This window comes from Phyllostomus hastatus, unplaced genomic scaffold (genome assembly GCF_019186645.2).
Source record: "Phyllostomus hastatus isolate PE091 unplaced genomic scaffold, TTU_PhHast_1.1 phas_scaffold_501, whole genome shotgun sequence".
NCBI classification, from domain to species: domain Eukaryota; kingdom Metazoa; phylum Chordata; class Mammalia; order Chiroptera; family Phyllostomidae; genus Phyllostomus; species Phyllostomus hastatus.
Genome location: NW_025334033.1, coordinates 51522660 through 51547227, shown reverse-complemented (window position 1 = coordinate 51547227; position 24568 = coordinate 51522660). Strand labels below are relative to the sequence as shown.

At 49.7% G+C, this 24568-nt stretch overlaps 1 protein-coding gene across 1 annotated transcript; it reads right to left on the bottom strand.

The window, feature by feature from the left end:
* Positions 1 to 3036: 3036 nt before the first annotated feature.
* BATF (basic leucine zipper ATF-like transcription factor) lies at positions 3037 to 24089 on the bottom strand. Its single transcript, XM_045822858.1, has 3 exons — positions 23771 to 24089; positions 21323 to 21427; positions 3037 to 3564 (listed from the first exon to the last, which is right to left on the bottom strand). Exons 1-3 carry the CDS (start codon positions 23831 to 23833, stop codon positions 3355 to 3357), a joined length of 378 nt encoding a protein of 125 aa, XP_045678814.1. The 5' UTR covers positions 23834 to 24089; the 3' UTR covers positions 3037 to 3354.
* Positions 24090 to 24568: the final 479 nt, after the last annotated feature.

Here is a 24568-nt window from a genome sequence, read left to right as displayed (position 1 = left end):
TCCACGGGGCAGAGTCCATAGGACCAAGGGTTCGCGCCCACCCAAAGCCCTCTCTCTCCTGTTAGACCACTGCCTCACATACCCAGGACACTGGCACCCCCTGCCTGGGTGGCCCTGAGCTGGCTTCCAGGAACCCTCTTTCTCCTTCTCTGGGGTAGACCAGACCACTGGCGTGTGCACCCTGGGACCCAAGGGTGGCTCAGGGATGGCTGTCTGTGTGGGAGGGGTGTGCAGGGGACCCCGTCTTGCAGGCTGGTGCATTTGCCAACGTGAACACGAGGAGGAGGCAGGGGGGAGGGACGAGAAGAGGACGGGCTGCAGTTTGGGGGCTGTTTCTCCCTGTGCTGCTAACACAAAGCTCTGAGGCGTCTAAATATTCTAAACTCAAACCTTACCTTCCAGGTTGGTATAAAGATATATTTGTCAAGGTAGTCAACAAGAATGTATTTTGTTTAACATATTTAATCTATTTTATAAGCTTGATTTATAATGTGTGAATATTTAGGCATATGGTTTGTGGCCTCTGCTTATACTCTAGCCCTGGGCCCTGCAAATTTTAGAGGTAAACCTGCTCTACAAACATATTTTGTTTGGTCTGCAGAGTGTTTTAGACATTGGAAGATTTCACGTAGAAATTCTAACTTGGGCTTTTCTTGACAAACTGAAAGATATGATAACATTGGGTCTGAATTCCCGCATGGCAGCATGGGATAGAACCAAGGGGTAGCTGCCTACTGTAGGGGTAGCTCACTCCTCAGTTTGCCACACTCCCCACCACTCCCAGTTGCCCTATGACCAGTGAGTTTCACGTATTTACAGTGTCTGCCTGGGCCCTGGCGGCATCTGAGTGCGGGTCAGTGGCACACCAGCCTGAAGGAGCTATCCCTGTCATGGGTCGGAGGCTGGGTCAGAACCTGGTTGGTGGGACGTTCATGGTCAAAACTCTGAAAGTTGAAATCTAGTCACAACTGTCTCTCCAGTTTCCCTGGGTGGAGGTGAAATTGGCACTGGCACTCATGCCGGGCTCAGCCTTCTGCCGCCTCTGCCAGGCAATCAGAAAGGAGAAGTGAAACTGCCCGGGGTCACTAGAAAGTAGAGAAAGAAAGGGGAAGAGGGGTCCTTGCTGAGAGATGGGAACTGTGCACGTGAGCCCCGCATTTCCAGTTTGGCCCCTGCATGTCATTCAGAAGGTGCTCGGCCCAGGTCATGTGTCTTCTGTGGGAGTTTCTGGGGGGAAATCACAACGCTAGAGCAGGGGAGGGGAGAAAAATCTCTGATTGGAAGGAAGCCTGCCCGGACTTTCATGAGAAGCCAGGGCCTGGCAGAGCTGGCTCTAGAGAAAGCAGGGTGTGAAGTTCTGCTTCTTAAGACTGAAAGAAAAACCGATTCCTTTTGATGTGTGCAACATCTGAGGTGACCACTGGCTTCTTCGCTCTGCGTAAAGGGCAAGAGCTACCTAGAGCATTAGCCACCCGAAATCAGGCCCTGGAGGAAATTGATGGGAGAGATCCCGCTTGCCACCGCCCCTCATCACACACCCCAGCCTACACTGAGTCCGTGAACTGGGAGAAGAGCACCGTTTCCATGTCTTATTGGGAGATCAAAGGTTCAAATGCCAGATGCCGTGTTGGAAGCAGTGCTGACCTTGGGGGCGGGCCTTCTGGGCTGCCTCCAGCAGGCTCTGAGCCCAGTTCCCCCACACTGGGCATCCACAGGCATCAGCTTCAAGGATGACGGGCCCAACGGTGGCAATGCGCCTCCAGAGGTCCTCGAGCTGGACTCCTCCCACAGACGGGCCACTGGAGGTCAGGTGAGGACGCAGCTCTTCCAGGCCTCAGCAGAGTTCAGTGGTCACCCTAGCCCAACACTGGCCCGACACTGGCATCATTCCAGCGGGGGAGGGGAGACTTGCGTAGGAGAGGTCAAATTCAGACCTTGCCTTGACCACCCAGAACTGCTGGCCCACAGTTGAGGAGGTCCTGACACCAGGGAACAGGCCTGCTGCCCTCTCTTCCCGTGGTCACCACGTCCCCAGATGGCTGCCAGCAGGAAGGCAGTGGGCAGTGGCAGTCCCTTGGAGGGACCAAGGGATGAGGCTGAGAGTAACTGCGGAAGGGTATCCCACGCAATGCCCATCAGTTTGTCCCAGCTGGCTCCGCAGGGGCCATGTGTGGGGGGCCCTGCCATGGCTCTTGGGCAGTGGTGTGGTAAGACCAGAGCACGCAGGCCAGTGCGCACTCAGCCTGGGGATCTCTGAGGACTGGTGTAGGGATTGGCCAAAACCGTGAGTCTGAAGCTCTGAAGACGAGCTGGTGTTGCCTAAGCCACTGCCGCTCTCAAACTGAGCTCCAAGCGGCAGCCTGTGGGGCCTCGCGGAGACAGGCAAAGCTGTGTGTGCTGTATCAAGCTCCCCAAGGGAGGTGGCGTCTTCAGCAGGACATGCAGACCCACTGGCAGGACCGTGCCTGTGTCCCTCAGCCACGTGCTGCCCCACGAGAGCGTGAGGAAAGTGCTGTCTTGCATGTGAGGGGTGGCCCTTGTGTTACTAGAATTCCTGGCACGGGGCGGCAGGCTGCAACATCCAGGCCGGTTGTCTAGACGGAGCAGAGTGAGTGTAGTCCTGTGTGTGTGTGGGCGGGGCGGGGCGGAGTGGGGGTGGGGGTGGGCCGCGGGCGGAGCATCAGTCTGAAGGACCGTTTGCCAAAGGGCATCTTGCACTGGTCCTTCTCCCGGTCTAGAGAACGACCTGCTGACGGTCTGGGAAGAGTGAGGCCACGAGGGATGGGAGGTGGAAGGTCATGGTGAGGTGATTTGGGAAGAAGAATCAAGAAGGTGCCTAGCGGGAGAATTGAAGATTCTTCAAAAACCCCAGCTTCCCAAGGAGGTTAATAAACCATGGAAAGTAAGCGATATTAGCAGAGTCCCAGAGCTTTAAGGGCTCTTAAGTCCAAAAACCAAAACCAAAAACAAAAAAGGTCCCAGCCCCACAGAGTTTAAGTTTTCAAGGGAAACTGCTTTACCAAACTGGTTTCTTTTAAGACATTTATTTAGAAAAATAACCCTCCCCAGCCCTCCCCACCCTGTGTTGTAGGCCTTTGGCGCTATGGCTGACACAACTCTGGGCTGGGCCTCCGTCCGCGTGGGGTCCAGCCGGGGCAGATGGGCTGCCGCCCTGCTGGGAGGCCTGGCCCACTTCCAGCTGCTCCAGTGCTGTGCGCAGTCTTTGTCCAGGCCTCTGTCTTGGCGTCTCCAGGCAGAGAGAGGGCTCTGAGGGGCGAGGGCCACCTGGCCACAGTCTGTGTGCCCCTCCGGAGGCCTGCTGGAGCAGCTGGGGGAGAGCTTTGGCACCTCTGTTCAGGGCTGAAAGCGCGGGGAGCTGACGTGAGGCTGGTGGAAGGCGTGGGCACTGTACACCACCTCGGGCGGCGAGGGCGCGCTGGTGGCCAGCACGGAGCACAGGGGCTCGTGGCTGCTGAGCACCGACGTGAAATACTTCATCTCCTCCGTGAGCTGCTTGATCTCCTTGCGCAGAGCCGCGTTCTGTTTCTCCAGGTCTTCACTCTCCTGTGAGGGGGAGGATCGGCATTAATGTCAGGCAGGCCCCAGGGTCTGAGAGGTGCGGAGGCAGCAGGAGGAGCCCAGATTGGACTTACAGGCACATCCATGGGGCAGGGCATCGGAGTCTGTCTGCACATGTGAGTGTGTGCACATGCTCACACAGGTATTGGCAGTGCTGTGTGTGTGGTGCATCTGTGTAAGCACGTGTGTATACGTGATGCGTGTGCATAGATGTTAAGTTGGACCATATGCAGTTGTTGGTGTGTGTTTGTCTGACCCATAAAGAGGGCAGTGTCTTACGGTCCCCACTCATAAGAGATGTACATGTGATGTGAATGCACATGTGAACTCACATGGGAGTGGGTTCCTTTGTACCTGCGTGTACATGGGTCTCTGTGTGCATGTGGGCTGAGAGTGGCAGGTACGTGTCAGAGGAAACCGGCTGGCGGGCAGTGCCCGAACAGATGGAAGAGCGTACGAGAACATGTCAGCTCCGATTTCACTCTTTTCCGCTCTGGGCCGTTCCACGTGCGGCCCGAGTGGCCCCAGCGCTGGGAGCTAGTCCCCCGAAAGGAGTCCGCGGTGAGCTGCCTGTGCCCCCCGGGCTCTGGGACACTCAGGGTCCCATGAGTACTAAAGGGTCAGTGTCCACCACACAGAGTGGGCCTGGCCCACTCTGTCCCGCACGCACAAGGGCCTGGCAGATGGCATTCTGGGTGTGTCCCAAGCCCGCGTGGTTCCTCTTTTCCAGAAACACCTCTCCCCTGTTGCTTAGGAGAGCCATCAGATACGTGCTGGTGAAGAAAGCTCACATAAAGAGTGCTGACTACTGATCACATCGTTAATTAATCAACAATGACACTGGAATTAGCGTTTACTGGAAAACAATCCGCCTTCAGAAGACCCAGGGGAAGTGCTTTTCCAATGGGCCTTTCAAGGTTCACAGGCTTTGACTCAGTGAAACTGACCTTTTCCACTAACCATTGGTGCCCACGGAGGAAGGGAAATGGTGCTGGAGATGCAAATAAATCACATTTCAGATCAAAAAGCAACCTAATATTCGAAGTCCGGGTGTTATTGTGCTAGTTCTGTTAAATTTAGGTCAGCATTTCCCCAACTTGCCATATCATTACAATTTAATGTGAGGGCTTGTTAAAAATACAGTTTCAGGTGCGTCCTGAAATCTAGAGATTTAAACTCCTTGGGTTTGGAATTTGAGGTGAATTTTGAAATTTTAATTTTTAACAAGTGCTCTAGGTCATTCTAATGATCAGACAAGTTTGAAAACACTAGTTAAATGTGATATTAAATTTGTTTCAATGATTCAAGCAGTCATTAAGCACTTGTATCTAGTACATATGAAATCAGATGTTTGTTGATTGACTGGTTGATGATTTCACCTGCTGGACTAGAAGATGACTCAAAATTATGATGGGCAGTGAGCAGCTGTAAGATAACTTGACATCGAAAGTTTGCCTTAAATAACCCACCAGGAGCATGAGCCTCATGCAGGCTAATGAGCGAGTTAGTTACATTGCCAGTCGCCCTAACCCTGCATCTGGGAAGGTGGTCGAGGAGCGTAGGTCCGTGGCGTTACCCATCAAGCCAGCTTCCAACCGTTTATAAAGGACAGATGTGATCATGCACAGCCTCAGCCTGGCATTTCCTGTATGTGGCCCTGCGCTAGAAATGTGCCCAGATAAGTACAAAGGAAACCCCCATCTCTAAAATGGGGTGGGTGGTGGGCGGGACACTGGCTGCTGCTTCTGCAAGGTGTGGCTAGCTTACCATTTGGTTGTTTCTGGGCACATCCCGGAGAAAGGGCATCCCCTCTTTACCGAAAGGTAAGAAAACAACACTTAGCCTGGGAGGGGTAGGGGGTGTTGGTAAGACGGGAACTGGGTGCCTGGAGTGCTGGTCCCTTCCTCTAGCCCTTTTCCTCGCCCCCTCTTAGAGTTTCCACTGGTGATAACACTTACTGTAAATTCTGTGCTCTGAAGAACCTGGGCAAACCCCGAGGCAGAAGGGAGGGACGGGGTAGGCGGGTGCACAGGGACCAATGCCTTGGCTCTGACCTTCTCCCCGCCTAGAGGCAGGCCCAGCTTTCGGGAAGTAACTGCAGGTCCTTCCGAGCTCTGGCAGCTAAGCAAGCTCCGCTGAGCTCTCTCTAGCTTTCTCATCTCCCCATCCCTGCCTCACCAGCTTGCAGTCCCCAGAGCTCTAGAAGTGGGCTCATAACCACTGCCGCCTCTAACCAGAAAACCACCACCTAAGACAACAAACTTGTCTTTACCTTGAGGAGCAAGACTGCTTCCTGCTCGGGCCCCAGAGAAGCCAGCGCTGCCAGTCTAGGGGCCATGCAGCGAGCCACTTAACAAGAGAAGCAGCTTGACTTCCCTTGTGGGAGGAAGCAGCTGATGAGGGGCCTCCTTCCTCCACATCCCCACCTGCCGTTGCTCGGTCGGTCTACTCCGACCCTCCCTGGGCCAGTCGGGGCCTGGAAGGGGCTCACCCCGGAGCATCCGGCAAAGATGCTCGTGGGAGCAGCTGTTGACACAGAGGTAAAACGATCACTTCCCCTGACTTCTCGGTGGGGACCGGGAACCTAGGACTCAGCTAGGGAGAAGAGCAAAGAAGCATTGGGACGTCAAATCTGGCTTCTGATATGCCTGTCTTCTGCCACAGAGGTGGGCCTGCATTTGTCCTTCCGAGTAACCGGCTTTCTTCTCCGAGGGACTCACGTGGGCCCTTCAGGCTCCACACAGTGGCCCTCTGAGGTGGCTATGCACGGCCAGCTGCCTTCATCATCCCCCCTTCACAGAAGAGGTCAGCGGAGACCCTGGACAAACCTACTGTGCCTACCCACCCAAACGACAACAGGCTGGTGGCAGCAGCTGCTGAGAAAAGGGCTGTAGGATTGACCCCGAGACACCTAATTTCTAAGAGGTCCAGCAACTTTGAAGAGCGACTGACCCGAAGCCCCAGAACCACATAGGGGCAGAGCAGGGCAGGGCTCGGCTCAGGCCTCCCCAGCTCAGCCCTGAACTCTTTAGCACACCCAACTGATTCCCCTGAGACACTGGCCACTCAGGTGGGATTACTAAATCCTGGGCTATTGTACAGTCTCCGAAGAGAAAACTGTCCTGGTTTGTGTGATTCTTAAGTACAGCACAGTACAAGATTCCTGAGTCGGTTGCATTCCTCCACCCACAGAGCTGGGAACCTGCCTCCTGCCCTGAGTTGAGAAGGGACCTCCTGTCCAGCTGTTTTGCTGGCCGGCCATCCCCAGGCTCACTCTTCCTCCAGATGCAGAGTGAGGTCCGCAATACACGGCCACGGCGGGCTCCATCAGCGGTCACTGGGGTCAGGGCTCCTGGGTCCTGATCCTGGTTGGGTGACTCTTTCTGAGCCCGTTGCCTCCCTTTGAAACCGGAAGACTGGACCAAAACAATGAGTCTCAGCCTTGGCCACGTGCTGGGATCAGTGGGGTCCCCTGGGGAGCTTTACCAATACTGACGCACACTTGTGATTTAACCAGCCTGGGGTGCAGCCTGGGCACTGGCTTGTTAAAGGCTCCCCGGGGGATTCTAATGTGCACTGAATGTTGAAAACCACAGGATTAGAACATCTCCAAACCCTCTTCAACTCTTGAATATTTCGGATTCCAAACTGACTACCTGAGCATATCTGCAAACCAGAGCATCTGTTGGGAAGGTGCTTGTGTGTGTGTGTGTGTGTGTGTGTGTGTGTGTGTGTGTTTGTGTGTTGGGACAAAGGAATGCAGACTCAAGTAATATGAGAAAAACAAGTAGAAACCAAATATTTAAAAAGAATAGTGCAGTTTGACTGAATAGCTAATATGGATTGAATACTGCTGTTTTAAGTACCTCAGGGTTATCATTATATTTAATCTCTGCCAATCCAATATGGTAAACAGTATTATAACGCACATTTTGCAGAAGAGGAAACTTAAGGTACAGAGAAGTTAAGTGAGTTGTTCAAGGTCACACAGCTTGTAAGTTGCAGCACTGGGGCTTGAACTGAGGCAGTCTGGCTTCAGAGGTTGCCCACCATCCTGTCTGCCTTTGAAGTCTGTTTAAATCTTTTGATATTTGATCATTATCTCCTGTGAGGCGTCAGCCCTGTTAGCTTTCTAATTTCACCCTCCCTCTTCTTCCACCTCATGCAAATCCAGATGCAAACATTCACAGTTCACCCTCACCTGCGGGGTTACCTGGTGCCGGCCCTATCATGAACCACAGCCTGGGGGTGGCTACAGAGCAGTCTTCCTGGTGGCGTGGGAACATTCTGGGAAATTCCCTACTGGAGGGGCCAAGGAGGGGGTCACTCTGTGAGCTCTTAAATGATGGGGAATCCCCAGGCTGGTCCCTTACCCACAGGGAAGCCAACTGGGACCAAGGCCAAGGCCAGGCTCTCACCCAAAGCAGGGACTCTCCAGCCATTCTGAGCAGGGCTTGCTCCTCCTTCCTGCCAGCTCTGGATTAGCGCCTTGACCTTCTCTTTGAATCTTCTGATCACAGTTTCCAGAAAGGTGAAAATAGTCCCTGTGTGCTTCTTCATCAACAGAACCTGCAGTCACTTACTGGTCGGGTGACATTTTAGTTCTTACCCACACTTAAATACGAGAATAGCATGTGAAGCTGATACCCCTCCCACCCAGTCGTATGTTCAGTCTCCAGCATTACCAGCCCCCATGCACCAAAAGACACACACAGGGCAGAGCCCACCATTCCTGGAGAAGTCTGCACACGGAGAGACAGGACATTGCCCAGGCCACAGTGGCATCTCCGCCTGTGTCTCCCACTAGTCCTGCGGAAAGGGGCCCCGCCTCCGGTCCCTCACCCGACGAGGAGAGGAGAGTCACGAAACCACAGGTCTGTGCACCGCATAATGTCTATGTCTGATTCTGGAGAAATCTTCACTTTCCTGCCTTAAAGCTGAAGATCTAGGATCATCAGCGCCCTCATCACCAACTGACACCTAGCCACACCAGCCACACCCTCAGGACCCTGCCTGGAGTCCAGCCACCTATTCCTTGGCTCTCAGGACTATGAGCTCATTGGCCTCACAGGTGAGAAACACTCTAGGTTGGCCCACTTCACATTTATCCCAAACTCCTTCCCCTTACTTTCCTCTGGAAAAGCTGGGGGGGAAATACCCCAAATACCCAGCTGTTCTAAAATTCGTGTGACGAATTCCGACCACTGAGATATATGCAGGAGTACCTGGGTATGGAACATCCCTCCCCGACTAAAAAGTCAAAGCCTCTCCAGGACCCTCCCTCGGCACAGAGCGATGCCTGGAGCTCCAGCAGCCATCTTGCACCCTCGAGGAGGAACGTCACATACTGAAGACAACTGTGCAGCTAGAGAAAAGGAGCTTGGTCCTCTGGAGAAACCCTTGCACCAGCCCTAGTCTGTCCACTTCTGAATTCCTTACGAGAAAAACAAAGCATGACTTACCAATGACCCTGTTTGATAGTTTTTCTATTATTTTAACTGAATGCAATCCTGACTGATACGTCCAATGAGCAAGGTTGTTACTAGCAAGCCCAGTTCTGAAAAACAGACAGCTCATAATTGCCATCCACACAAAAAATTGAAGTGTGTGTGTGTGTGTGTGTGTGTGTGTGTGTGTGTTTTAAGCTGCCAGGCCGCTGGGACCCAGTGCTGGGTGCAGAACCGTACACAACCATAGAACTGTCCCCCACTCGCTCCCCGCATTCCACCACATCCTCCTGGCAGGCTGCAAGCGTCCCTGCTCCCCAGTTCTCAACCCCGGCTGCGCCCTGCCCTTGCCCAGAGAGCTTTGCAAAACCTTCGTCCATGAACTTCACTCCCGAAAAGTTTCAGTTTCATTATTCTGGACTGGGTCTCGGGCATCAAGATTTAAAAAAATACTTCCTAGATGAGTTAATTGAGCAGCTTGTTGGAGAATCACATCCATGGCTGATTGTCTTAAAAACAATGTAAGAATACAGATAATGCAATATATACAAGGTGTGATTTTGTTACATTTGTTTTATTATACATGCATATACTTAATACCTTTGTTTTGTTAAGTGTATTTTATTTTATATTGTGTAGTATAAATATAATATAAACTTTTAAAAAGTAGAAGAACATTTCTAATAAAAAATTCGATAAGTTAATGCCTGTTTAAAGCAAAGTGCTTTATTATTGCTATTACGTTATATTTGGTGAACACTATTTCAAACAGCCCAGGACATTTCCTTTTGAGGATGGAGGGACAAGAAGGGGGGGCACCTATCAGAATCTCGTTAATTATAACACTAGCACACTAGTTCTGAGTGACTGGACTCGGGAGGGCAGGGACTATCCATGTGTTTGCTGCCTTGTCCCCAGAGACGAGGACAGTGCCTGGAAACTCAGAATCTGTCATCATTTCCCAAGATCTGAGACCTGCACAGGAAGAGCCCACTAAGTAAATTCAGGGTGCCTGTGAAATGTGCCGGGAGAGTTTAACCTACTATTCGAGTACTTTAAGAGCTTCTGCTGTTTTGACTCCAGGATAGCTACAAATGAATGTAAGAAATTTGTTTTTCACAAATGTCTAGGTCAAACCCCTTCTTAGCAACACTTTGTTTTCAAAACTGAAGCTGTGGGGTGGAAGTGGTGAATGACGCCACGTTATGGACTGCATGCGATGGCCCCAACTTGCACTTGACTTTCCCCGTCCAGACCGAGTGGAGGAGACTTAACCAGCCACAGTGAAAAACCAAACCAAACAGTGTTCGTGGAGCTTTATGAACAATTGGAAGGAAGGCCGTATGTTTTTATATGTGAAGAGATAGCTGATGTCTTCATCTGATTGATTTATAGGAAAATGCCAGGCTCTCTGCACTAAACAAATGAATAAATACAACTGTTTCCCATACGTGCAAGACAAACAAAAAGACAACAATGTTACCTTATTTTTGTGTCTGCTCTTTCATTTAACTCTTAAACAACCCACTGAGGTGCCACTGCGTCCCATTTTATAGATGAGAATTTAGGCTCCAGTATCTCCCCCAGCCAGAATTTTAGGTTCACACATCTCCGCCAGCCAGGATTGGAACAAGTTTTGTTGACAACCACCCCGGACCTCCCCAAATCTGTTTCCTGCTTCCTACAGCCCAGCTGCCTTTCCTCCTGAGCTCCTGCCCACTCCCTCGCTGTCCCCAGCCCCACGAAGCACCTTGCTGACCCCAACCGGCTGTGCCCAGTGCGGCCTCAAGGCTCTGCTGAGAGCCCCGCCTCCCAGGTCTGCTCGGTCTCTTCCTCTTTGACTCGTATTTGGTCTCCCACGGCAGGGCCTCTGGAGGGCCTTCCCTGGTCACTGTCCCCAGCCCCATTCTCCGGTCACTTCCACCGCTGCGCTCTTTGATTTTCTTCGACACGCTCTTCACTTTGTGTGATCAGCATGCTCATTCATTTGTCTGTTTCCCAGTCTGACTGCCAGCAGAACATGGGGTCCGTAAACTCAGGGATTGGTCCGTCCGTCTTGTCCCTGCTCCATTCTCAGTGCCTGGAACGACCCGCGCCCGGCTCATAGGAGGCTGTCACACGCATATCCTTGTGCAGCAGAATGCATCGTTTCTGCTGGCGTGAGTGCTAGTGCTGGGAATACGGCCTTTGCTTTTATAATTTTCTGGACCACCCCACCCCCTTAGCAATAAGGCTTACTCTTGTGCCAGATGAGTACCAAGAAAATACTCTAGTCACAGGGTCCTCAGGTTCGGGAAATTCCGTTTTAGCAGCAGGACTCCAGTCCCCTCTGCTTGGCCTTGACGTTTGTCACCAACCTCGAATGTTCCTGAGAGCGCCAGGTCACCCCTCCCGGATCCTCTAAATCTAGGGTGAGCAGGTGTTTACCGGGACAGTCCCAGTTCATACTTAAGGTCCTGGCATAATTTTTACTAGAGCCCCTTTCCACTTTCAAAACCATTTCCACCCTGGTCAGGTAGGGTTAGAGCATCATCCTGATACGCCAAGGTTGGGTTCAGTCCCCACTCAGGACACTTACAAGAACCAGCCAATGAATGCATCAGTAAGTGAAAGAGCAAATCTCTCTCTCTCTCTCTCTCTCTCCACACACACCCTTCCTCTCTCTCTCTCTCTGAAAAATCAATAAATTTTTTAAAAAGTCATTCCATTTGGAGGACAAATTATAAGATCCCCTCTCAAAACCTGACCCCCAAATTCTAGGTCAAGAACATTTTCTCTGTTCTTATCCTTTATGTCCTCCAGAATTCACTCAGCTCTCTGTTTGACCATTTTCTTATGATTTTAAATAAGAGCATGTGGCATAAGTATATTAAAGATGTTTTTAAAAAATCATGCATGACCACGATCCTAGTCCCTTTAACACAACCGTCTCCATTCGTGTATGTAGCCATCTTATCCTTTCTAACAAACATAAAAGACCTATTTTTATAAAATCTCAATCAGTAGATATACAATTTGTATTTTCCTTTCTGCCATAATTTGGTCATAATCACCATAATCAATATTTTTAATGGCTATATCATTAAATAGATGATTCACAATTTACTTAAGACAGTTTTCTAATGTTAGACATTTTGGCGGCTACCAACATATTCCTATTATGAATCGTGCCACAGCGAACACCTCGCTCCCCCTCCGTTTGTCTGTCCAGTCGTTCCCCTGGATGACCCCCAGCAGAGAGGTGACAGGCCGAGGGCACAGCCAGGCCCCCGGGTCGGCACTTCCTAGAAAGGGTTGTGTCAGGTGCTCGACAGCAGCCGCAGCAGCGGGGAACGCGTGTGTCGTTTTCACTGCGACCTCATTGGCATTTAGGTGCTATCATTTCAAATGATTTATTTTGCCAATTAGCTTATTGAAAGTTTCTTAATTTCATCTTAATGTAACAAGTGATCGATGACTAAGGAGGAAGAACGTTCTGTGGGTCTGCTCCCTAGTGCAGCATTCTCAGCCAGGGGCGAGTTTGCCCCTCAGGGACCTTTGGCAGGGTTTGGAGATAAGTTTGATGGTCACAGCTGGGGCTGGGGGGAGAGGGGCGGGGAGGATCCTAGGATGTAATGGGCAGATTCAACATTGTACAATGCACAGGACCCAGCCCTCCCCGCCCCACACAACAGAAAATTATCTGACTCAAAAGGTCAACAGTGCCAAGGTTGAGAAACACTTCATAAGTATCGTTTTCACAATCAGAATAGAAAGTGGGATTATTTTCATTTTGGTAGGAAAAATGTTACATAAGCTTTATAGTCATAGCCTCTACCACTAATACACTGGAGTCTTGATGTTTTTCTGAAAAAGGATGTTCTTCCTACAGCATAAACATTAAATTTGCATTTATTTAATTTGCTGCAAATGTTTTCCCCAATGTGTCATTGTCCTTTTAATGTTGGATTACAACTTTAAGAGCTTTTAAAATAAAGGAACATTGACACTTCAGCCCCTCTCAGCCCTGGACTCTCTCCCTTTCTGGCCTCTGTTGCAGAAGAGTCTCCATCCAGCTCTTCAGACATTCTAGTTAACTGCCTGCTTCTTGGCTTAGTCTTTGCAAGAGGACAGTGAGAGTGACGCCACCCGCATAGCAGAGTCCTGGTTAGCAAGGTAGCAAAAAACGAAAGCTAGTGGGGGGAAGGAAAGAAACTTGGGTTCTTGGTTGTCTTTGAAAAAGACCTCAGCATCCTCACTGGTAACACAGCAGGTTGACTAAAGCACCTCTGAATTTCGGCAGCCCAGGGGGTATGGTCATCATTATTGTTAATCCCTCCACAAGCTACCATGCGGACTCATGACAGGTCGCCCCACAGATGGCCCACAGTCTGAAGGGGTCTCTGTCCTGGGGAGCCCATCTGTGCCTCCTGGGAAGCAGGGGGCCAACGGAGTCCTACAGGGAAGACCGAGAGAACCCCCAGGCCGCGTGGGCATGAGCTCTTCAGCCAGACCCCCCCCCCCCCCCGTCCATTCTTTTCTAGAGGAGGGAGCCTGGCTGCTGCTGAGGATGGCCTCTCAAAGACGTCTGCAGAGGGGGCAGCCCTCGCCCTGTGACCGGGGACCCATCATCCCATCTGGACAGAAGTTCTTTACCATGTTAAGCCTGGTGTGGAGTTGGCATCCTTTCAAATGGGCCTCCCAAGCATAAGCACACTGGCCATCGTCATCGGCGGGACAAGAAGTCAGGGCTGGTGGGTTGCCTTGACACTTTTTCCTTCTGAAGTGAAAATGGTCTAACTTTTTATTCTGATTAAAAACTACACACATTCATCATACTGAACAAAATTACAGGAAAACACTAGGAGTAAAAGTAAGTGACTCAGAACTCCACCACTCGGAAATGACCGCAGCTGCATTTTGCAGAAGGTCCTTCCAGACGTCTCACTGAGCGTACACACACGGCCCAGACCCACAGATTTTACATTAAAGGACGACGCTCTGCATGCTCTCCGTAACTCACTTTTTCACTCAGTCTATGCCATTGGCATCTCTCTGTGTCCATAAATACAGTCTGCGCAGTCATTTGTAGCGCCAGAACAAATGATAGTGTCTGAATGCACTCACAGTAATACGCTTAATCCCCTATTGTTGGGCTTCTGTCCAGTTTTATGGCATCGGTAAAGTGTTTACTGTTCACAAATAATGACGAATTGAGCATCTTTGTGCAACATTTTTTCTTTAAACCCTTGTAAGTGATATTGCTGCTCCAGAGGGTATTCCCACATAGGATGTTAATGTTTCTTGCTACACAGCTTTCTTTGAAAATTGCTTCAATGGAAATACTGATATATTGCATGGAGAATCTTCACTTTCTTGACCAGGCTTAATGATGGCGAAGGGAAATGTAAATTTTGGAGGAATTTGCTTAAAGAATGAAAAATAAATTCAGGAAGAGACCGAAGGAGGGTGCAGACTGTGGAAGATGAATGACTACATCCTCACGAGAATCTGCAGAAGGAGGCCGCATGCATCGTGGTCAGGAGGATGCGTTCTGAAGTCAGGCAGACCGGTCACAAGCTCTGTGGGCTTGGACAAGTCACATAACCTAATCTAGGGCTTAAAAAGTGAGGGTTTTGTGCGGATTAAATCAGGTACAGCAGGTAGTGCATGTAACACACAGTGCCTGGTACACAGTCTTGTGCTCAATTAATGTCTTTGTAATAAAAAGTTCATGGCAATAGAAGCCAAGAGAAATGTCTCTTTTCCACAGACGATGCACTGATTTTACAAAGCATTGCTTCTGTGTGGCTTCTGTTATTGTTGTTTTGTTTTTCCTGTGACTTTGCTATGCCAAAACCCCTTATGGAATGGTTTCCAAGAGAGAGAAAGAGCAACATGAGTGGAAAAGGACTCTACACAGAGCTTGTCTCTCAGGCCTCCCCAGAAGACCGAGAACAACTGTGTCTTTCCAGGGAGGCCCGGGAAGTTCATGCCTTTGCTGAGCTTCTTTTCTTCCATTATTCAAACACCTTATTTCTCACAGCATCAGCATAAAGCTTGATTTCATGCATAATTCACACTTGTGGTGTTCGCTATATATGGCATTGAAGACACGCCCTGGAACTGTGAACCTTTCTCGTTCCTTCAAGTGGTGCAAGACTCCTTCAGGAGCCAGCACCAGGCAAGCATCTGTCCCTCCCTTCTCTGAGGGGGCACCTAAAGTTCCAGCTGTCAAACTTGACCGTCACTCTTTCTTGCTTCCAATTGCATCCCCAAGGCCAGGTCCGACTTGCCAACAGCATAGCTCTGAGCTCTCATTACTGCCTGCCCACCATCTCCTCTACTTTCAGCCTTTTCCAGAGAAAAGCTTCTCAGTTGATCTCAACTCCCTCTCCCACTGACCTGGGACCCTGGCTCAGAAGCCTTCCCACCACGAGGCACCAGAGAGCCACCACAGTTAACCAGGACGGCCACACAGATGAGACTGATTTCCCTCCCCTTGGGTGCCTTGCCTAGAGCTGTGGACCTCAGGATTCCTCGCTATAAATCCCAACTGACAGTCGGCTCTCCCAAAGGACTGAGACATTTATGTAGGATGTTCGAGGGATAAAATGTCACAGTGGAAGATTATTCCATGTTTGAAATCAAAATTCAAAAAGAAATCATCCTAATGTGCATGTTGTAGTGACTGACATTGCAGATGTAGATATCTATATTATATAAATGAACAGGTGATTTAAAAAATCCAAACTATATAAAAAAGGTAAAATAAATGGAAAGTACTTCTCTCCTGCTTTAGACTTTTCATTCTACTTTTCAGAAATAAATGCCATTAACAGTGTTTTGGGAAACCTACTTGAAAGATGGTAAGTTTACCCATCTATGCACAAATACATTTTTGTTTTTATTAGAAACACACATGGAAGCAACCATATAGCAAACTCATACATTCTTCACGTGAGAGTATAGAAGTTTGATAGTCTTTTCAGACATGCACATTCCGCTGTGACCCATTATTTTAACAACTCCATGGTATTCCACTGGATGAGGAAACTATAGTTTAATTAGTGCCTTGCTGGTGGACATTTAGCTTGTTTCATGCCTTTCCTATGACCAAAATGCAGCAATGATTAGCATTACACATACATAATTATGGATTAATTATAATTATGTAATCTGTGGGTATGTTGGCAAATAGGCTCCTAGGTGTAAAATTGCCCCGTTACAGGGCACATGCACTTATAAACTGGATGGACACACTCAGATGCTCTCTGTCGCAGTTGTACCAGCTGATACCGCTGCTGGTCCTGGGTGCTGGTGCCTGCTTCCCCTCTGCCTTGGCGACACCGGGTATCAGCAGCATTTTCGTGTTTGCCGATCTGGCAGGAGATCTTTGCGTTGCTTTCCTTGTCATTTCACTAACTGTTACAGAAAGGAGCATCTTTTTCATATTTATCTGCCATTTACTTCACTCTGTAAAATGCCTACTCATAATCATCCCTCATTTTTCTTTGGATTGTTCATCATTTTCTCATTCATAAGGGCTCTCATGTATTAAGTGAATACTATGCCCTTTTTTGGTCATAATTCTGGCAGATGTTTTTCCCAGTCTGCCATTCGCCTTTGATCTTACATATAGCACTTTAAGCTGTATAGAAATGTTCACTTTTTAGTGAAATAAAGGTAGTGTGTAGCAATCTTTCCCTTTACAGTGTCAAGGCGTTGTTTTTTATGTGGAAAAGACTCCAGTCCAAGATAAAATTTTTAATGCTTCCTTTTCCCAAATTCCTTTAGTTTCTCTCTCTCTTTTTCTTTTTATATTTAAATCTGGGCATGTGTGCGTTGTCTGAGAAATAAAGCAGTTGGCCTCCCCCCATCCTCCAATGACTAGCCAGTTTGAAATGCCGTCCTGCTCATTGTGCACTTGAACTTGTGTCTTGGGGATTGACATATGTACTTGAGTCTTCCATTTGCGTTTGTTTGGAGCCTAGTTCTGTATTCTAGTCTACCCAATATTCTGTCTTTTTCATTTCTATATTTGTCATTCCCTTTAATATCTTATTTAGGGAATTTTTTCTAGTTGCCCTCCCTTTTTAGATTTGTTTCTGGAAATTCTCACATGCTTATTTTTCACTGGGAACTCAGAATAGCTAATCTAGTTCTCCAAATTCCAGAAAATCCTATTGGGATTTTATTGGGATCACATTAAATTAAGTGAAATTTTAGATTGACTTAACAAAATCATTATCATTATATAAGGTATATCTATTTATCAGAGTGTATTTTAAGTCACTTACAATAATTTTAAAAGTTTAAAAAATTAAGCCCTGTGTATTTTTTGTTAAATTTATTCCTTCCTTCCACTTGCTGTTGCTGGTGTTATAGATGGAATCTTGTCTCCCAATACATTTTATAATTAGTTATGGTTTGCATCTAGGAAAGTTGTTACTTTTTTGTGTCAACTTTAAAAGCTGACTGGATTCCCTTCTTATTTTTAATAGTTTTTTAGCTGATTATCTTGGACCCACGTATTGGCTACTGACATCTTTTGTAAATGAACTGGTCAGGATAGGCCTTTGCCCCTGTGACTCAGTGCCGTTCCTGGGCCTGACGAACCCTGCAGCTGTCTGCGGGAGAAGAGAAACTAAGTGCGAGGGCCGCTGAGTGAGACACCCAATCAAGAGAGAATTAAAACAAAACGTGGACTGTTTGTCAATATTATGAGAAGAAGCCCTTGATCCCGCTTCTGTGAGGGGCCGTCAGTGCCGGGATGTCGTAACACCTGCGTGAGACTAAACACAGTCCTTGAAAGAGGATCTTGCCCTACTCTGTCATTTCAAAAGCAATTCAGGTAGAGTGTCTGGGTGTAGACCACTTGCAGAACAGGTATGGAAAATGCTGAACAGTGCCTCAACTTCACTGGGGAAACCAGGTAATTCCTGTTTAGGATGGATAATACTGATGAAGTCGAGATCGAGGCCGTGGGTGTGACCCAGCCCACGAATGAATACAAGCGTGGTCCCTCTGTGACACCGCGCTCTCAGTAGCTTCTGAGCTCTGGTCTTTAAAGTGCGGGTGGACGAGCCCTGTGACTCTGCCAGAGGGCCAGAGAAGGTTCCAGAACCGCAGCACGGCGGAGCCAAGCATGAAAAGGAGCCAAGGGCAAACCAAGCCCTCGATCCTAAGAACGTCGGCGATAAACCAGCAGATTTTTCTACCCAGATCACAAACGTCATTAAGAGGCTAATGGATGGAGAAGATGGGTGATTACCATCTGAGAGGAAATAAACATTTAGACCACAGGCAAATCCTCCATTTGATGGTGGCAGATTTATACGTTGCAGCCCAAACCTTCTACCCAAAGTCAAAAAACATCCGTTGCATGGGCTGCGATCCCCGGGCTCTCTGCGTAAGGTCTGACGTGACCTGAGGAGTGGGGAGGGGTCTGTGCCTAGCTGGGGGGCAGGTGGGAATGTTCCAGAGGCGGGGGCTGGGGTGTGGGCATTAACATGCACGTGACTGGGGGCTCCGTGGACCCAAGCCCCAGAGGTTATCCCAATCTGGCCATGACGAGTGCAGTCACAGGGTTCTAACTCTTGTCTTACAGAGTGAGACAGCGGAGCCAGAGTGGAAAACCTGGGCGCAGCCAACAGACATACACACCGCCCTCCCTGACGTGTCCCCCAGGGGTTGGAGGAAGACCAGTGGGATGGATGCACGGGGAGACAGAGGGGCAGCTCAGGGGAGGGAAGCCCCTTTGTTCATGTTAGGAGGGAGGACGCTCTCTGTCACTAGAAGTGACCAGGCAGGATTTGGGGACCATTTCCAGAGTGGGGGTGTGTCGTAGAGGAGTCTGAAGCATGAAAAGTTTGTCTGAACATTCCAGCCTTTAAGAAATCTTTCAGCCTTGTGATATATATGTAACTATAAGAAGCAAAATAGTCATACCTAAATATATAGACATATATTAATATGTATATGTGTACATTTTTTTATTTTGCTTCTTATAATAACTACTATTAAGAGTCCTCTCACTTACTTAAATTGTTTGAACACTTGTGATGCACCAGCCACTGTGCTGAACTCCTAGATGCACTATCTCTCTCAGGTCGTGACTGTCATTTCCTATTTTACAGACACGGAAGCCGAATCTGAGGGAGGTGAGGAATATCTCTAGAGTCGGCCATGCAGATCGCAAGCAGCAGAGCTGGGGTTCAAACCCTGCCCTTTTGACTGTGGAGCTGCTGAGCTGCACTTAGTTTCCACATTTTAAAAAATCACAAGCACAAAGTTTATAGCAGTTTTCCAGTCTCAGGACATTATCTACTTGCACAGAAAAGAAGGGTTGTTTTTGTTTTTTTAAAGATTTTATTTATTTTATTTTATTTTTTTAGAGAGGGGGAAGGGAGGGAGAAAAACACCAATGTGTGGTTGCCTCTCACATGGCCCCCACTGCAGACATGGCCCACAACCCAGGCAGGTGCCCTGATTGGGAATCGAACCAGTGACCCTTTGGTTTGCAGCTCATGCTGAATCCACTGAGCCACACCAGCCAGGGCAGAAAGGAAGGTTTTATCCTTTCTAATTTCCATTACTTTGTTCATTGGTTGCTCTAAAGAACACCGGAATTAGAATCAGACTCTGGTAGACACAAAGTGAGTGGTCGTAGGTGTTCAAGCTTCAGATGGAAAACGGGGGTGTGGGGAGCCCCCGAGCCACAGTGAAACCATGGAGAACCCATAAGCAGCAGGACCACCGCCAATTTAACATTTAGGCTTCTTATCACAGTTATCAAAGAGGAGAACAGACTTGCTGTTCACTCATCTTTTTGTTGTTGTTCAACCCAACCAGTATTTACGAACTTAAAACTATGTGATCATGCCATGGAAGCTATGCTGAACACATTTCAAAGAGAACACAAGCATCCAATCAGAGGCATTGCAGCAGCCTGCTCTCTGCTTCCTTGCAAAGCTTAACAAGTCACCTTTTTCTCTAAAACTGCATCTTGCTTTTATAAATTTACTTTTCAATTGCAGTCGGCAAACAATATCATATTCACTTCACGTGCGCAGCATAGCGACCAGACACTGATATGCCTCACAAACTGGTCACCCCAATAAAGTCTGGTACCCACCTGACACCACACACAGACACCTGACTCTTCCTTGACAAGACAGAAACTACTATTCTCACTCGCTGATTTCCATGCAGATCTTTCAAATAAACACAAGCATATTCGTTTTGGGTACCAATTGCCCTCCTTACCATTGAAATGAATTACTGGGGTGCTGGAGGTTTGGGGATGCTCGGGAGGAAGGACAGAAAGGCAGAGTGGCCAGAGAAGGGATGAGAGGATGGAGAGGAAGGGGCCAGTGGAGCAAGAGTCAGCTGAACCAAGTTACCAAGAACCAAGAACCAAGTTAAGAGGCAGAGGAAAGAGAGATCGGTTGATAAGGTGTGGGGGACAAGGATGGAACACCACTGAGGAAGCACAGCCAGGATTTAGAAACATCAGCCGGGGCCTTGGGCTGCCGGTGGAACCGCAGGTCAGCACTGACCAGGGCCCCCGCCCAAGCCAGGGGTCAGAGCCTTCTCTAGAATGTTTGAGACCACAGAGGCCACTCAGCCAGGATAGTGACCCTTCCGGGTGAGTGCACTTGAAACTACATCTTCCACAGACCCCCCTGGGACATCATTAAAGAGAGGAAGGCCAGTGGGATGGATGCACGGCGAGACAGAGGTGCAGCCTCAGAGTCAAACCTTAATGACATTCAGAAAAGAGGAGTAAGGGGCAGCACCCTGAGAATCTCCTTGCCCCAAATGCAGGGCCCGGGGTGGCTGCCCAACTGGCCTCCCAGGGGATGGGACTATGTGGGACCCTAGCACAGACAGATACTGGGCTCCCCCAAAGCTATTCACAACTTCTAATTCCTCCCAGAGACAGTCCTGCCTCCGCTCTCTGGGCTCCTGAGGGATGGCGTTTTCTCTGGCCACCCCATCCCCCGCCCGAGCAGGTGATTCTGCCTTCAGTTCAGCCTCTGAGCTGCCTGTGCTCCACCCACTTACTCCCCACCCCCCTCAGGGGCCAGAAAGAAGGGCTCCTTTCTCTTTCAGGATTCTGGCTCATTCCCCGCCAGAATCTTCCCATTACTCTCAAAGGAGAGCCTCCTCTCCCACCTCACCCCACCCCTTCAGCGCGTTCCCCTGCATCCCCATCTCCACGCAGGCAAACTCAAAGCTGCGGGCCAAGCGTCCACGGGGGGCAGGGAGCAAAGCCTACGGCTCAAGAGGATGAAAAAGGTCTGAACACTCACCAAGTGCAGGGTGTCAGCCTTCTGCGTCTGCCTCTGGCGGCTCTTCTGGGCAGCAATGCGGTTTTTCTCCCTCCTCTGAACTTTTCTCACGTCGTCAGATGAGTCCTGGGAAGCAGAGAGGATGACAGTTGGGCACATCTGTCCCTCTCTTCTGAGCTAAAGCAGGTTCTCGTGCCGCTGCGTGTCCCTCCATCCATCCTTCGGCTTCTTCATCTTTTCATTTGCCCACCCACCCGCTATTTACCAACGGGCTGACCCCGAAGGGGAACCCTTCCCCACACTCTGTTACGCCCCCTAGGTCTCTGCGCCGCCTTCGGCCAGCAGTTACAGGAAGAGGGCGAAGGCCCTGAGGCTTCGCTAGAGCTACACTTCGAAAAGAAATGGTTGAGGCGATGAAGTGTGTTTTATCACCTCTCCTCCTCCTCGGGGCTGCTCCACCCTTATTCTCTCACTTTTGGGCCTAGAACTTGCCTGTTCTTTTTTTTTTTTTTTTTTCAAAACTTTTTTGAGCTCCTACTAGGTGCCAGCTTCTGAACAAGTGTTTTTTTTCAGAGGTGACTCTTGTTTATCGCCCCAATTCTGTGAAGCTGGTATTGTCATTTCCACCTTATACGTGAGGAAACTGAGGCTCCAAGAGCTTGCCCAAGAGCTCACAGTAATCCGGGAGTCACATCTGCCGAGGTGAAGCCTGATGCCTTTCGGAGCCCCGCCCCCAGCCTCACTGGCGTGTACCCGCTGTGTCTTCTGCTGCATCCCTGGGCTGAGGTCCCCATCCCAGATCTGTCCCTTCTTTCCCTTGCATTCCCTTCATTGTGCTCAGTGACCTTGACATTCCCCATGACCCTGAGTGCAATGCCTACGACAAACTAGAGGCCAAGAATGGCTTTAATGGTGAAGATTACCTGGCCGGGACAGGTAGTGCATGGGTACTTGGGAGGACAAGGGGACCTTGGGTGTTCTCTGAGTCCATCCCCCAGATGGACAGGTCCTCTCCTCGGGCAGAGAGGCTAGGTCCAGCTTTCCCCCAGATGCTGCAGGATAAATGCAGGGGCCTGAGTGAAACCTGTCTGCAAGTCCTGGCCGGTCTCACGACCCCAGTCCAGAGGCGCACAGTTCCCAGGGTAAGACTCTGTGCTCACCAAGCATGCGTCTCACGAATTTGCCCAGCAGTTCCAGCGATTGCAGCAGGAGGGCATTGGGTTAGATAGGAAGGAAGTTCTCTTCCTCTAAGGGGGATGGGGACCAGGTTGCCATGGAAGCCATGAGTAATTTCCTTCCGAAGAAGAGCACAGACTTCCAGGCAATCCGAGCTGCCCTGATACCATTTTGAACAGAGGACCCAGTTGTTTGCCCTCTAGAGGTCTCCACTAGGACTGCTCCCAACCTGTCCCTTCTGTTAGGTAATTTATGACCCGATGCCATTGCATATTATATGTCCATACACTTTTTTTTTTTTGGCAGCAGCAGCATTTTGAAAGCTCCCTTGGATATCTGTGCTAAGGCATGCATAGAAGAAATTTTAATCCACTGATGTGTTGAAAGAGAAGGAAGCCTTCCTATAGAGAGGGACGTCAAGAAATGTGGTCAAGAGAACACCTGCGAAACTGGGAGGCAGGCAGGGTACCCCATGTTTCTGACAACCCCCAAGCTGAAAACTTTTGACTTGGAAGTCACAGTCTAGACTCCAAACAGTCCCAGAATCTCTACCTCAATCTCCCTGGTTTCCCCAGAGCTGAGCTGAGCTGAGCTGAGCTGAGCTACTAGGAAACATCTGTAAGTCTCCAAAGTCGCCTCCTGATTTCTTTCCTTCCTCCTGTCGAGAAGCGACAGGGGAAAAAGGTGCAGGTCACAGCCCGAGCAGCCCTTTCCGGGGGCTGCGCTAGTGACAGGGACAGTGCCCCAGGAGGTAAGATAGCGTCTTCTGTGCTGCCCGGGTTCCTCCTCCTTCTAACTTGCTTTTTTTCTTGACTTTCCCTGACCCCTCTCTCGCTCGCCCCGATGGCTGTCTCCTGGGACAATACATCTCTAGCCTTTGGGTCATGGATGCCAGCAGCCCCCTCTAAGTCTCCTCCTCTTGGTTTTCTACTGCCTTAGAGACACACGGAGCCTTTCCCCTGAGAGACTGCAGTTCTTTGATGTTTGTTCTCCTCTTGGCTTCCTAGAAAGCTCCCTGGGGCGGGAATGCAGTGAGGCAGAGGCGATGGGCACCGTCGGAGAACAAGGAGGAAAGGGGGCTGTGGCAGAATGGGCAGGAGGATGAGGGTGTCTGCCAATATGCGCAGCTGGATTGCAAATACCACGTCCTAAGTCTAACAGGCTGCTAGCGCCACCAGCCACTCCCTCGCTGCTCAGCTCCCTGGGCAAGATGGGGGAAGCCTGCCCCTCTTCTCATCCTCTCCTACCCCCGAGAGAACCAGAGGGGAGAAGGGAGGGAGAGGAAGACTCTACCTGCTTGCCTGGAGGGGGAGAGCGGCTGAAGCTGGAGTCGCTGCTGTCGGAGCTATGAGGCATGGCTGCAGTCTTCCGGGCTCTCCACACAGCCCCAGGCGCCTCTGGGCTCTCTTGTCACCAGCTGGCCTCCTTTCCTGACGCTTCCCAGGCTGGCAGCCCCACAGCCCAGCTCCTCGAGAGGTGCCTCCTCTGCCTGCTCTGCAGCCACCTCTGACCCTTGTGTCCTCCACACTCTGGGGTACAGAGGCACTGCTCCCCGCAGGGACATGTCGTTTTGCTTTGGGGCACTCACGGCTCTCTTGTGGTTTCTGGTAACTCACGCTGAAGTCACATGGGCGGAAACTTGAGCTAGAAGTTAATTAAAGTAAAATACATATTGGGAAAAAGACCCACAGAATTATGTGAAAGAAAGAAAAAAAATACACAAAACCCCAAATACCTTCCGACAGTTTGAAAAGGCAGAACAGCTCTCTTCAATTGATGAAGATAAAAGAGAAAAACAGCCCGGGAGGGAAAAACCCCAGCCAGAATTAGCAAGTCTGTCTGTCAACACGGGCAGAAAGGAGAGTGAGCAAGGAAGGAGTTTCCATTGTCACCCGACTTGATTTTTAAGCCAAAATAAAACAACAAGACCGGGATTTCTTTCTGGTTTTTGCCTGAAAGCAGCTGCCCACCCTTCCTCACCGACCTTGCAGCCCAGCCAGCCCCGGGGTGGGCTGGGGATGACCAGACCCCAGGCACGGTCTTTCCTAACCATCAAACAGAGGGGGCTGTGGTCCATCTGAAGCCATTGGG